This window comes from Sebastes umbrosus, chromosome 12 (genome assembly GCF_015220745.1).
Source record: "Sebastes umbrosus isolate fSebUmb1 chromosome 12, fSebUmb1.pri, whole genome shotgun sequence".
Lineage (NCBI taxonomy): Eukaryota > Metazoa > Chordata > Actinopteri > Perciformes > Sebastidae > Sebastes > Sebastes umbrosus.
In genome coordinates this window covers 6390469-6404214 of record NC_051280.1, presented here as the reverse complement: position 1 = coordinate 6404214, position 13746 = coordinate 6390469, and the positions used below count along the sequence as shown (strand labels likewise).

The following is a 13746-nucleotide window of genomic DNA, read 5'->3' as shown; positions in this document are numbered from 1 at the left end:
GTCAGCTCTATCGAGAGAACCGGGGAGCTGATTCATTTGGCTCGTCATATTATCACACATCTGAATACTATTCCCAGATTAAAGCAGCAGTGTGCTAGTTACTCATTATGATGTAACAGCCCAACAATTATCACACGTGAGGATTAAACTTGAGCTCGGAGAGAGAAAATAGGAAAAGTGAGGACGTCGAAAATAGTGAGAGTGAGGAGTGAAAGTAAAAGAAAGCGAAATAAATTAATATATTTCATTAACTGATTGAAGGTGTCCCATTCGAGACTGGCAGTCTACTCATCGTAGTCTTGCGTGACCAATGAATTCAAGGCTCTTGGGTATTTAACCCATCTGTGCCTGCGACTGAAATTTTAAATTTATTGAAAATGTTCTCTGGGCATGCCTGAGAACAAATCTGAAGAAATTTTCAAAAACCGTTTGGCTGAAAAGTGGGTTTTTCTTATTTTAGTCTTTGGGCTCATGGGACTACTGTGTTTTCAAAAATGGTAGAAAATGTCCTAGAATAAGCAGTAAAAATGTTTTATTATTTTCAGTACACACATCTGAGGGGCTCCTATCTACATATTCCATATAAATAAAAGTTGAACAGAACTGTTATATGTCATAGCAGGTGAAAACATTCATCTGAGGAGTCATTCTCCATGAGTTTCAATGGGTTTCAATGCACTTTCAGGAAATAAGTCTGTTTGCTACCTTTTTTGAAAAACCCCCAACAAATACAAACAGTAGTGCCCAAAGACTATAGTATGAAAAGAAAATGTCTGTATCTCAGAAACTACAAGGAGCACAATCAAGTATGTAATATCTATGAACTCATAACAAGTTGAATATCAAATATATGCACACATATCCGGTACAAAAAAATATTTAATTTGGAAAAACATTTAATAAACACAATTTTAACGTTTTTCCTCAATTTTCAAAAATCCTGACTTTGACCGTTATTAAATTGTGATTTTTCATGTGTTCTACTGTTAGATACTTGCCCAAAGTATGTCCATATCAAATTTCAAGACTTACTGGATTTTTCCTTATCATACTAAATTGGGTTAATGCACAAGTTATGCATTGAGTGAATCTTGTTAATGTGCTCTAGACATGGCTGCAGTGTAAAGAAAGCGTAAAGGGCACAGTAAATGCAGGAGATTCCAGACACAGTGGCTTAGCTTAGCTGGCCTAGCTGTGGGACAGTTCAGGAGTGGTTCTATTCTGACATCAGAAATTGATGTTTTTTTTTAATGAAAGCCTTGTTGAACTGAGCAACCTTGAGTGGTTTGCAGACCTCACTTTTAAAGGCTGGTTTTGCAAATGTATGCACACAGGAAAACATTTGTTGTGACTAGAGCCGTCAAAGTTAACGTGATAATAACGTGTTAGGGCAAATTATTTTTAATGGCACTAATTTATTTAACGCATTAAGGCAACTTTTACCTCGTAGCGGGCTCAGTTTTAAAGTTTGTGAAGATAATGGTATCATATGAAACTAAAAAAAAACAAATGAATCCATTGGTACCAACCATGTCATACTAGCTTGTCATGAAGGAGAAAAATAAGGATCCAAACTTAAGCTACATTTTAGCGAGGAAAAATTGTCGTGGCCAGTTTCAAAGGGGTCCCTTGATCTCTGACCTCAAGGTATGTGAATGAAAATGGGTTCTATGGGTACCCACGATTCTCCCCTTTACAGACATGCCCACTTTATGATAATCACATGCAGTTTGGGGCAAGTCATAGTCAAGTCAGCACGCTGACAGCTGTTTGCCATGTTATGATTTGAGCATATCTTTTATGCTAAATGCAGTACCTGTGAGGGTTTCTGGACAATATCTGTCATTGTTTTGTGTTGTTAATTGATTTCCAATAATAAATATATACATACACTTGCATAAAGCAGCATATTTGTCCACTCCCATGTTGATATGAGTATTAAATACCTAACAAATCTCCCTTCAAGGTACATTTTGAACAGATAAAAAATGTGTGATTAATTTGTGATTAATCACGATTAACTATGGACAATCATGCACCATTAAATATTTTAATCGATTGACAGCCCTAGTTGTGACGCTTCAACTTTTTTGAGATGCAAATCAGTGACAGCAATGTTTCACACTTCCCAACTGAGTGAGAAATGAAACGCCAACATTTGTGCAAAAAAATTTGGAAGTATGTGACTGCTCATACTGTATCACTGATCACACGCTTTCAAGATTTGGCTGCTGTTGAGAAGGACATGAGTCTGTTCTCAAACCCTCTCTTCATTGATGTGGAAGGAGCAGTGTTGGGCAAGTTACTTTAGAAAATGTAATATATTATATATTACTAGTTACTTTAATTTGAAAGTAATACGTTAATTTACAATATTACTGTCAGTGTAGAGTGTTGAGTTACTGCTTACTCTATTTTTGCGTTACTTTCACAAAAATAAACTGCAGATGTACGACTAGGCATTATAAAAAAATGGCGTGTGTCCATGTAGCGTCTTTTTCTGGCAGAAAAGCGCTGGCAGGGTGCTGGGGAGCGCTTCATCCCAGCACTGCTCGTTGGTTACAACCAGAGGTTATCAATCTTTTTTCAGCCAAGGACCCCTTACAAGTTAGAGAATATACCGGGGACCCCCTCATGTGTGTCCCTTGGAATAATTTGATGTAGCCTATTTTTTACACTATCTATATTCTCAGTTATATGAAAGAACGGCGCAAGAGAAATGTATTAGAAAGATGTTAGACTAAACATATCTGCAGATTCTAAGAGTTATAGATTTGTTAGAAAGTAATCTTTGAACTATTATACCAACCCAGTCGTCCCACAAAATGTTAGCATTTTACATTTCTGCAAAACCGTGGGGTACGTTGAATGTCGACGTTTCTGAACCAAAAATGCATTTCATGAATATGTTTCATATCAGCCTCAGGTCTCGCTTGCAGAAACGTACAATTAAAAAAGCGTTGCTTAAAACAGCGTTGCTTTAAACAGCGTTGCTTTAAACAGCGTTGCTTTAAACAACATTACGTAAAACAATGTTACGTAAAACAACGTTCTAATAATAATAGCGATTATTTTAATCAATATGACAGAGCATGTTGTGTATGTTTGTGTGTGTTTGTGACGTATACTGACCGCTGTGTGCCGACATAAAACCATCATGTGGCAGCTGCACGTGTGTGTGTGACACGGCAAAAAATCTGATATATGAGACTGCTGAAAACCTTCAACCGGCTGCTGATTGACATTTCATCTCTAACTGTTAGTTTAGGAAGTGCTTGATTTATGCAGCAGAGTTTTCTTTGCAATTTAAACGCCAATATCGATCATGTTCATTTAATTGTGAGAGGCCAAAATCGTGATTGCGATTAATATTCGATTAATTGTGCAGACCGTACTGTAGATTCAAGTGTACTGGACGGAGTGCTTAAAAATCATTAAGATAGTCTCTAAAGTGTAAAGGCTCACGGCCAAGGACTAAACCTATTTTTCTCCGTGTGGACCCTGGTGTGAAAGGCTTGAACACACTTGTGTTAAGAAAAAAAAAAGACACATTCATCCTGAACATCCAGTCATGCCTTCTAGTGGCCTACCCGTGCTGCTCTGGATGGTCCTGACGGTGGTGGAAGATGAGCGTGGTGGGGAGGATGGCAGCAGGAGCAGCGGCCTCCCTCCTTCTCCTTCCTCTTCCCCCGAACAGCCCTGGTCGATCGCCCGCACGTAGCTGTGGCTCCGCATCCGGAAGCACCCCGGCATAGGCAGGGTGTCCATGGTATCCATGCTGTCCATGGCAGCCTCCATGGCCTGGGCCTGCAGCGCATTGTACACCTGCTCGCACACCTGCTCGAGCTGCCCGTTCAACTCCACCTCGCTCAGCTGGAGGAGGAAAGGAGAGGACATCAGAGGAGGAGGAGGCAGAGAGAGAAGAGGGGAGAAACAGAGGGAGCAGTGAGGAGGAAACTTAAAAGACTATACTGTCAATCAAAACCTCATACATTTTAAACAAAAGGCACACTGTTATTAGTCCAAGGTTGAGAGATAGTTTGGGCATACAGGTCAAAAAGGCATTAATGAGAGCTGGCTCTATGGCAACTGCTTGATTCCTTGGTGGGACTTCTATCGGTGGTTCTGGCACTCTTGGTCTGTAAAACCCGTTATGACCACAGGAACATTTCTAGGTATCACTTTGTGTGCACCGCTGGATTGAGGCTATCACTCAGGGGGCTTTCCAGATGTTTCAGTGAGCTCCAGCTGTGGGTGGAGCCTGCTGCCACTGCAGCATAATCTGGGAGGTGCTTGCACTTGTTACAGGGGGCAGAGCTTGATGTCTCATTGAAGTCGGGGCTGGGTTTACATCACTTTTAAGTTTTATGACATAGTCACTAAACATATATAAATATATCCTTAGAGTGTGGGTCGATCACCCTGTTGTTGATCAGTTCATTGCTATCGATCCATGGAGCATGACAGCTCGCCATGACCATCTGCTGCTTTGCTATCGCTGTGTGACCAGAATGCCTTTACCCACCAGGTCTGGATCCATAATCTCCTTCTGTTGTTAGTAAAGGCTTGTGATCCTCTCGGAATATTAAACATTTTCCATCCATCTTTTCTGCGGTTGGTGCAGTTTACTGCACAACAACTTCCTCGTCATCTCTCTCGCTTTGGAGCTTGGCTCTGCTAGACATGCCGTGCTCTCTGCCCCTTAGGTGCGCGCGCTGCTCTGTGATTATGTTTCACAGAAACCCGACTATAAGGACTCTTGCTTGTTATCAAAACGCCCGGATAGGTTTGTCTGAGCTCAGCACTCATCCTGAGGACAGCTGTGTTACTCCGAATGATTTACTGTTAAACTTTTCTAACTGATATTTAGAAATTTTGAAATAAATGAGGCTACTGCTGCTGTGCCATCTGCGTGTTAAATTACACACAGCCCCCTCTCTTAAATCAGAAACTGTTGATGAAACACGCCCATCATTCCCGTTGCTGATTGATGACTGCATGTGTTTAATCAACCGCACATTCTACAAGTTGCTGTGGGGAACTCGCTCATCAAACATCAACATCCACATTTCAACCGGATTCCGTTCATATGGATGATGTTATTGATTAAGACTCAATTATATTAAAAAATATATTTTGATGCACTTATCAATCTGCACCAACTATAAAAGAAAAAAAACGGTGAGGCAAACAGAAAGAGGTCAGACTCAACATAGATAACAGGTGTTTTGTGATTTTGGAGAGGTCTGTGTCCATGTGCCAACTAAAGCCATGAAAATTGCCCTGCGTCTGCTGCGATAAGAGGCAGTCTGAGCAGGTTTTAACACAAACGCAATTTTGTGCCAAACTGAGCACCAGGATTGCGCTGTGCCATCTAATCAGCGTAAACACAACTTCATCTGCCCCTCTGCTCCCAACTCGGTGCAAACATGTTCTTTTTCGTGTCAGGAAATCACCAAAAAAGGCACAGACGCAAAAAAAAAAATAGTCTAGCAGCCGAGGAAAACTTCAAGAAACTGGAAATGGAGCCCTTAGTGCTCTATCACCACCATCCAGCCAGGGGTTTTATCTCAACATCATGTTTCTAACAACATGGTCTTTCAACTACGGTGTCAAATCTATTAGTCTTAGTAGATACATTCTCTCTCCGTCTTTAACACAAACTGGAAGCCTACTGCAACATCCCATGATTAGGATTCTATTTGTAATTTTTATCCCCCTATTTTGTTTTTTATTTTCCAATCACTGAGCTTAATCTTCACAGTGACTTAAATTGAAAACGAATTGAATGGATCTCACTAAGACAAAAGCATATTGCGGCAGGTTGTTTAATTGGGGTTTTATGGTTGGGTCCATGCAGAGAGGAGGATATTAAAACTGTTAATAGAGGCAATTCAGTGTAATGGTAATTAGGGACAGGTTCAGGATGAGTAATACAAGTGGAGGTTCAAGGTAAGGTAAAGATGGGACAAATGAAGGCTTATCGGGCACAGCTTCCCTTCACGTCCTGTCGCGTTGAAGAAAAGCTCAAACAGTTCATTATAGATAAGGACTGCTGCGGTGGGGTTATTTAGTAAAGTAACGTTTATTCCAAGGTTACCAGGAAAATGGTGCCAACACCAAGTTTTCATTTTAATTACCTCAAAACATGATTGAACAATGTTTGCATTTTGATCATGGGCAAGTTGCCATTGTATGAGCCAGGGAATCACCTCTGAGGTGTAAAGGTAGGACCAATAAATCTGCAGAAGCAACCATCAGTGCTGCATGCACTTTCTTCAATAACCTAGCGGCCATGAATTATCCCCTACATAACTAACATAAATATTCAAAGAGCAATAAAATAGAAAAAAATATATATGATGCATTGTCACCTTTTCTGACACAATTCTGTATTTTTCTCATTGCCAGTGAATTCCAAAAAAAGACCCAAACCAACAACGTGTTAGTACGTCTCTCAACACTTTCTGACTTCCCTTCCCTGTTGGGACCATTGAAGATGTTCATCTTTATGGCTTTACGGCTCACAAATATATAGTTTCATTTTTTAAAACAAGACTCACACAAATGTTACTCAGTGGTCATGTCTTTAATGTTAAATCCAGCGGTACATGTCCACCAGGTCCGGCAAGGACATTAGAGGACGCGCAGCTCCACTCGCATCCTATTGTGGAATGCACCTGATTGGTCCCTGGTTTTCTGCTCGCCGTTTCAAACAGGAAACAACATGGTGGGCTGCTCATAAACTTTCAGTTATTCCGTCTAAACAATTCACCAAAATCTACTTTTGAAAACATTTTAAGCAAGAAATAGGCGACGCCGCTGCTGAATCTAGTTTCATTCAATTTTCAACTCTATGCAAATACAGACTCTCTCCAACATTCCCGAAACATTCCCACCATGCACTGGGGCGACTGCTTCTCCTGCTCTCCATAGGAAATGAATGGAAGGCGTTGAGACGCCCTCCGTCACCGAAGCTGGTGGAAATGCGCCGATAGAGGAGCATTCGCGCCGGTGAGTGGAACTGCTGACACGCCCCCCAGAAAACGTAAAAAAAGGTCTGTTCTCTGCCTTTTCATTTTGAAAGAACAACGGCAAATGAGGAAACTCCAACACTCGGCCGACCGATCGTGTAACTTCATCGCTCAGTCACTTACTCAGTGACAGACTGATACATTCAGTGTTGGTTTGGGTCTGCACGTGGGAATTATTGACAAAAAGAAAAATATAGAATATCACCAGACACATCCTTTTAGAGAACACTTGCAATGTGATGGATGAATTTGTGGAGTTGGAAACATGACTCTCATCCTCCAGTGTACAAATGCAGGTGGTGCACTCTGCACAGACCTGGGCTCAGATAGTATTTGCAACCATTTTCAAACAATGACGGGTGCACTGTTTTTCAACCAGGACTGTAATGTGTCCTTTCATTTATGGTAGGCATAACCAGCAGCGTAGTGGTGTCTTGAAAGGTGGGTGTACTGTACGGATTAACAGTGAAGGAAGGGACTTTTGATCGTCAAATCTATCCAAGACAGAGCTTCTCCTCAGGACTCAGGACTAAAAGTCCCAGGAACATTTGGTGGAAACCCAGCTTAAGTGGACCTTGAGTTGGCGTTTAGTCAACAACTATCCTGATTTTTAAGGCAGTAAACAATAACTTCATTAAAGTGTCTTTAGGCCCAAAACAAGCTGCAGGAAACTGCTAAGAATCCTAGAAATGAAGGTATGGTGAACTTGTGTTATGCATAACTATATAGGATGGTAAACATAAGGTTTTTGTTGTAAAACAGTGAACCCGTCTTTTAAAGACAGTGAAAGAAAGAAATACAGCTGGTCATACTGTATATCATGCCCAAGCTCTCAATAGGTTGCATGAAGTGATCTTCCAGATGAACAAATCAGACAAAAAAAAATGAGAAATAACGGCATTAGATGAAAGTCAATGCTTTGTTTTCAATGTGGTACAGACCACTCCCCACATATTCCATCACATCCATCCAAGCCTTATAGTGTATCTATGGTAGAATGATTGGGTGGGGCATCATTTAAATATAAAGGCAGCAGCGTTGGCAACCAACCTGACTGATGGTGCTCATGGCCCTCATGTAGCTTTCATTGCGTGAGCGGTATTGGGGTGAGGACAGCAGCGATTTGGGGTCGAGGAGGGTTTTGGGGTCCAGGGTATCCAGGCTTCTATTGATTGAAACCTCACTCACCGCACGCAGGTAACTGTGGCTCCTGATCTGCAGTTTGGGGGAGTGCTCCGTGGAAATCCTGACAGAGGGATGACAGGGATGTAGAGTTATACACAAGTTAACATTGCATTACTTTAGTTTCAGTCAGAGCAGTGACCAACCATGGTGGTCATTTGTCAACCACAGCAGATTCGGAAGTAGCCAGCATATGTATGTGCAACTCCGTTTTTTTTAGTTGTAGTACAATAGCAACAGTGGTTCATTCAGTTTTCCAATTAGATGGTTTTATCAATACTACTGCGGTGCCCGTTCGGAGCGCATGCCTGTCCGGAATGGGCCGAAGGCTTGGCCCTCAGTAGTGCTGCTTGTAGCGTTGTCGAGAACCGCGGTATGGCTGCTTACACCCGCCATGTAAAGTTGATTGGATCACGGCATTCTATGGTTTGTTATTTCTTTATAGCAGATTGTTGCTATGTATAGGAGACAGTTGCTATGTATAGCAGACCGTTGCTATGGGCGCAGCTCTGATGTCGGACTCTGACGGATCGTTTATGTGTCAAATTATTGATTTCTTCAGTAAGCAGCCATGTAATAAGCGGGATAATGTACAGCTAGCGGGTCATTGTTCTTTCACAACAATGAGCGGCTCGCTGTACATTATCCCTTACTTAAGCTGTTTTTTTTAATCATAGATTGCACCAAGCTGCAAAGCCTCTTTTCCACAAAATGGAAAAGTGTCAATCAAACATATGGTTTAGATCTGGCAGGGTCAAAAATGACAAAACAAAGAATATAAAGTTAGCAAAATTAGATAATGGTTTGAAATACTCTTAACATCACTGAAATCAGGTTTTTGACTCCCAATTGTGAAGACATCAGACTCGCATACAGGCCAGTGGCTACCACTATGCTAGCCACACCACAGAAATACTGGAGTAGAATTGAGTTGTTTTAAAATGATCTTAGCAGTTCACTCCAAACGCCAGCAATGACTCTGATCACTTCCTCTTGTTTTCCCATCGCTGCATTGTTCAGGTTATATTTCTACGTGCAGTATGACCTCAGAGCTTCTGTGGTTGATGGAGCCACACTTAGTAAATCTGACATATTAATACATACAGTATGACAGTTGAAAGGATGCAACTCATGAAAGTTCCATAATGTTACATAGAGGTTTTGATGTAAAGGGCCTTTCACACAGAACGCAGCAACGGCACCACTGCGCTCTGAAACCCATTATTTCCAATGGCTTGCATTGTCTATGACAATATCTACCAGGGTCTTTTAAAGGGAAGCTGTTTACCATACGACCAATTTAAGACACGGTAATGCAAAAGCAAAGTAATGTAGAATGTGTGGGATTTAATCATTGTGTCTGCAATTTATGATGAATACATATTTTCTTCTGCTCACATTTAGAACTTCTCCCACACACCGACGTCTATAATGAGGACTCTGGAGAACATTTTATGGTTATTTCTGAACATACCATTATGCAGGTAGTTTCTATCGCCTTGGTCTCTCGGAGTATCAACAATATGATAACATGTTAAAATTTAGATTTAATAATCTTTCTATTAAAGGGAGCGGAGAGAGACATGTGGATGTATTTAGTCCAGAGTGTACTCTACATGTCTCAACTTCCATTCAAGTCTGTAACACAGTCACAGAAATGTTGTTGTCAAGATTTATGGTTTCTTTTCTTTTTGTCCATACATGCCCATGTTCCTGCTGCTTTCAACCTGTGTTCTTTGATTTAGTTATCTGTGCTTTTAGTATACACATATATACAGTATAATAGACATAACTAGTATTATGTGTATATTATTTTATGACAAAATAAATATCAAACTAAGACAAACCATGAAATTATTGGAACTACAATGCATTTTTGCACCAATAACTTTCTTTAATGAATTAATGTAATAATAAATCATTAAGAATTTCATCCTTTCTTACATTACAATTTCACATTCAGTAGTTACTGTTCTATATAAAAAAAAACAATATCAAACTAATCCTATAATAGTATCCGAGCCAACGACCCACAAATGTAATATTGTTATTCTTCTTATTCACACTACACTACTAATCACACGCTCTAAAACTGTTCTCAGTATAGTCTCTGTACTCAATATAGAATTATTGTTAATAACGATATTATTATAATCATTATTATCATTATTACACAAAGAAAACGTGCTAGTTGGCCGTCGGCTGTCGTCTTTGCGGTGTGTTCGAGTGCAACTTTTTGGCCAAGACACTGCTAGTTCTCACGCTAGTTCTTCGATGTCGGCTTGGTGTGTCTGGACCTTTAATCCTGTCATGTCACCCAATGTATTAAGTTCTGGTGGTCACAGTGACCTTTGACCACCGAAATCTAATTCGTTCATCTTTGAGTCAAAGTGGATGTTTGTACACAATTTGAAGAAATTCTCTCCAAGCGTTCCTGAGATATCACATTCACGAGAACGGTATGGATGGATGGAAAACCTATGGCTGTCAGCTATCGTTGGCAAAGAGGATGGCTAAAGCGCCGGCTGCATTTGGTTGGTCCACAAAGACAAAATAGATGGGACGCACAATCAATGAGAGTGACATTTAAACTGAAACACGGCAAAAACCATGGGCTGGGATCAGTCCACTTCTTTTCAAAACAACCCTCTCCTGCTGAAACTTTTTGAGCTGTAACAGAACTGACTGAGCTGAATGTGAAAGGAACCACTGTTAGCTGGGTTTTAGCAGGAGTCCACCTATAGTGTGCTATATGTGTGCTGATTCTAAGACAGTCCATACATGAACAGCGAGACGTGACACAGTAAGAGGAGAGGAAAGGGAAATCAGAGCGGCCGTCCCTCGACTACTCTCTGTAATTACTCCCACTATTTAGAGAGCTGTGAAAGCTTAATTAGGGAAAGGTGATATTTCTGGCTTCCTGCTATAGATCAGACTGAAGAGGCAGACTGTACTGCATCAGGGCGACAAGGTTTTACATTGCTTCATCAGAATTTGATCTAAAGATTTGGATTTAAAACTTGGATTGGGTTTAGAGCCGAATACACTATGTACTAATGTACTAACGCACTAATGGACATCAAATAAATCATAGTTGCAGGTTTAAAATTTAAATTCTGCCAAATAAAGTAGATTTTACCAGTAACAATTTAAAAATACAAGTCACTAAATGGCAAAAATGAGGCATTACACTGGGTGTATATTGGTGTGTAGAGCTGTGTATTTGATACGATACGATACATATCATGATACAGGGGTTACGATTCAATATATTGCGATATATTGCACCTTTTAAATTCAAATTTTAGGAAAACTGTTGTATAAAGAACACACCACCGTATGCAAAACAAAAAAGTTGGCTTTTCTTATGCAAACAGAACAGTGGGATCTGGTCTCTGTAACATCCAACATCATAGCTCTACTTTTTGTGCAATTGTCTCAGTCTGCCACCGATCTTTGCATTTAAACTATTAATTAAAATCAATACAGTGTTTTTGAGAATCAATACGGTATCACAAAACATAATATCACCATTCTTAAGTGTATCTAAATGTTCTTACACCCTATTGGTTTGTGTATTAACATACTAAATCCATCAGATTAAAAGTCAATTTGAAGAATTCTTCAGTGCGGAAAATTATATCAATCTAATATTCATATTAATCAAGTTCATTCTCTAATATTTGGGGATTTTGATTTTGATATTTTGAAGAGTACTGTAAGAATTTGATGAAGAAGTTGATTGTGTAAAAAAAAAAATATGCAAATGGAGCAAACTGTAATATGTAAAACAATCTGACGATAGAGCAAGGAATCTCTGTTTGTCTGTGTGTCTGTGTGTCCAACCGCACATCTGATCTACTTCACACTTGGTGGGTTTATTGCTGGGGACCCAAGGACGTGCTGTGTTGAAGTTGGTGCAATTTGGACACGCGACACATTCAATATTAATAAACTTTAAAATAAACAAGTGATACCGCTCTGTGCAGGAGCGGGGGCGGGGCTTCAGTGCAGTGTGGACTGAAGCAAGCAGCAATAACGGGGTCGAGCGACCGACCTATTCTGAACAGAGGCATTCGCCCACGCCCATGCCCTGAATGTGGACTACACTAGTATTTTAAATACACAGTACATTGCAGAGGTAAATGAAAAAAAAGAGTAATAAAAACGGATCCATATGTATAATGAGCAGCTAGCTTTGAGCCCACCTTTGGTTCTTTCTGATATGAGTTCAGGTTCTTCCCACACAATGAGCCCCATCTGTTTCTCTATTAGATAATCAGACTAATGTAAAGGCAAACACCACGTCCTGCTGCAGGCTGATTGGAACGTGGCTTCAGTGACAAACACGGCAAATGTGCTGTGCATCATAATAACACTTGAATAAGGATCACAGCATTAAATTCATTCATTCATGAAATTAGGCTACAAGAGTACAGCCCGGTCACGCGAAAAAACGTGTGAATGACACGATAATGCGCAAGGCAAAAACGTGTAATAAGAAGAATGCCGTTCTTGCTTTAGGTGTGCCATTTTCACGCCATGTAGTCTGTTCTGACTGCAAGGTAAATGCATCCGCATGAATATGTTACGCTCAGAGCTAGTCACATAAAATAAAAAGAGAGAGAGACTGCATCTGGTGGGAGGGAGGGGAGGTGGACGGGTCCAACAAACACAGGACTGTCAACCAGGAGACCGGTGATGCCGGTGTCCATCACCGGTTTTGTTTTGTTTGTAAGTTGATGCTACACTGTTTCTGTACGTATTTTACTTAGTTTACATAGTTATTTTAAACCCAACCTTAATGTTTTTCCTAAACCTCATGAAGTGGTTTTGTTGCCCCCTGCTGGTAGGCTACTGCATCTTCATACAGGCGTGTAATATTCACACCTCGGCGAGGCAAAATGTGACACAGACACACTATCCTCTGGCGGACAGGCAGGTCTATTACACGCTTTGGCGTGATATCGGGATGGATAGTAACTACATGAGTAGCTAATGTTTCCTGACTCATTGCACCAAATGCTGTCTATTGTTCACTTTTAAATATATTATCATCAGTATATCCAACTCAGTCTCACTGCAGTTATGTTATAATGCTCAACACGACTTTCAACTATTTTTCGTGCATTTCCTATAAATGTCCAGCAACACGTGATGCATTTTCCATTACAGTCTTTGGGCTAACATAATATAACTCCGGATATGCTGTAACTTCAGTACGGAAGTTACGTGACAAATAAATCAACGTTTACTTCTGGTTTCACACGAGACACGAACAACGGCCTTCTGGGTAAAAGTCCTGTGTTTTATGACCCACATACCCACTTCGACCTCCTCCCTATGTGGCGTAGGCTCGCTATACTTCCCGGTTCACAATTATGTGGATTCCATATGAATTGATTTTGTGCTGACCATCGCAAAAAAATTTGTTTATGTACACAAATGAATACATTAAATTTCGTGACTGTTTCACAAACCGCTATGCGACTGTGCTGTTTAAACATGATCACTGCAAAGCCTTGTGAAC

General features: G+C 40.4%; 1 protein-coding gene across 4 annotated transcripts in view; it reads right to left on the bottom strand.

The window, feature by feature from the left end:
- The window catches only part of LOC119498779 (disks large-associated protein 1-like), a 106302-nt gene that overhangs the window by 30750 nt on the left and 61806 nt on the right, over nt 1–13746 (bottom strand). For all 4 annotated transcript variants that reach the window (XM_037787832.1, XM_037787834.1, XM_037787835.1 and 1 more), the window contains exons 5-6: nt 8085–8280; nt 3591–3873 (exon numbers count right to left, since the gene is read on the bottom strand). In XM_037787832.1, coding sequence (XP_037643760.1) covers nt 3591–3873; nt 8085–8280 — 479 coding nt within the window. The remainder of the gene's footprint in view (nt 1–3590; nt 3874–8084; nt 8281–13746) is intronic.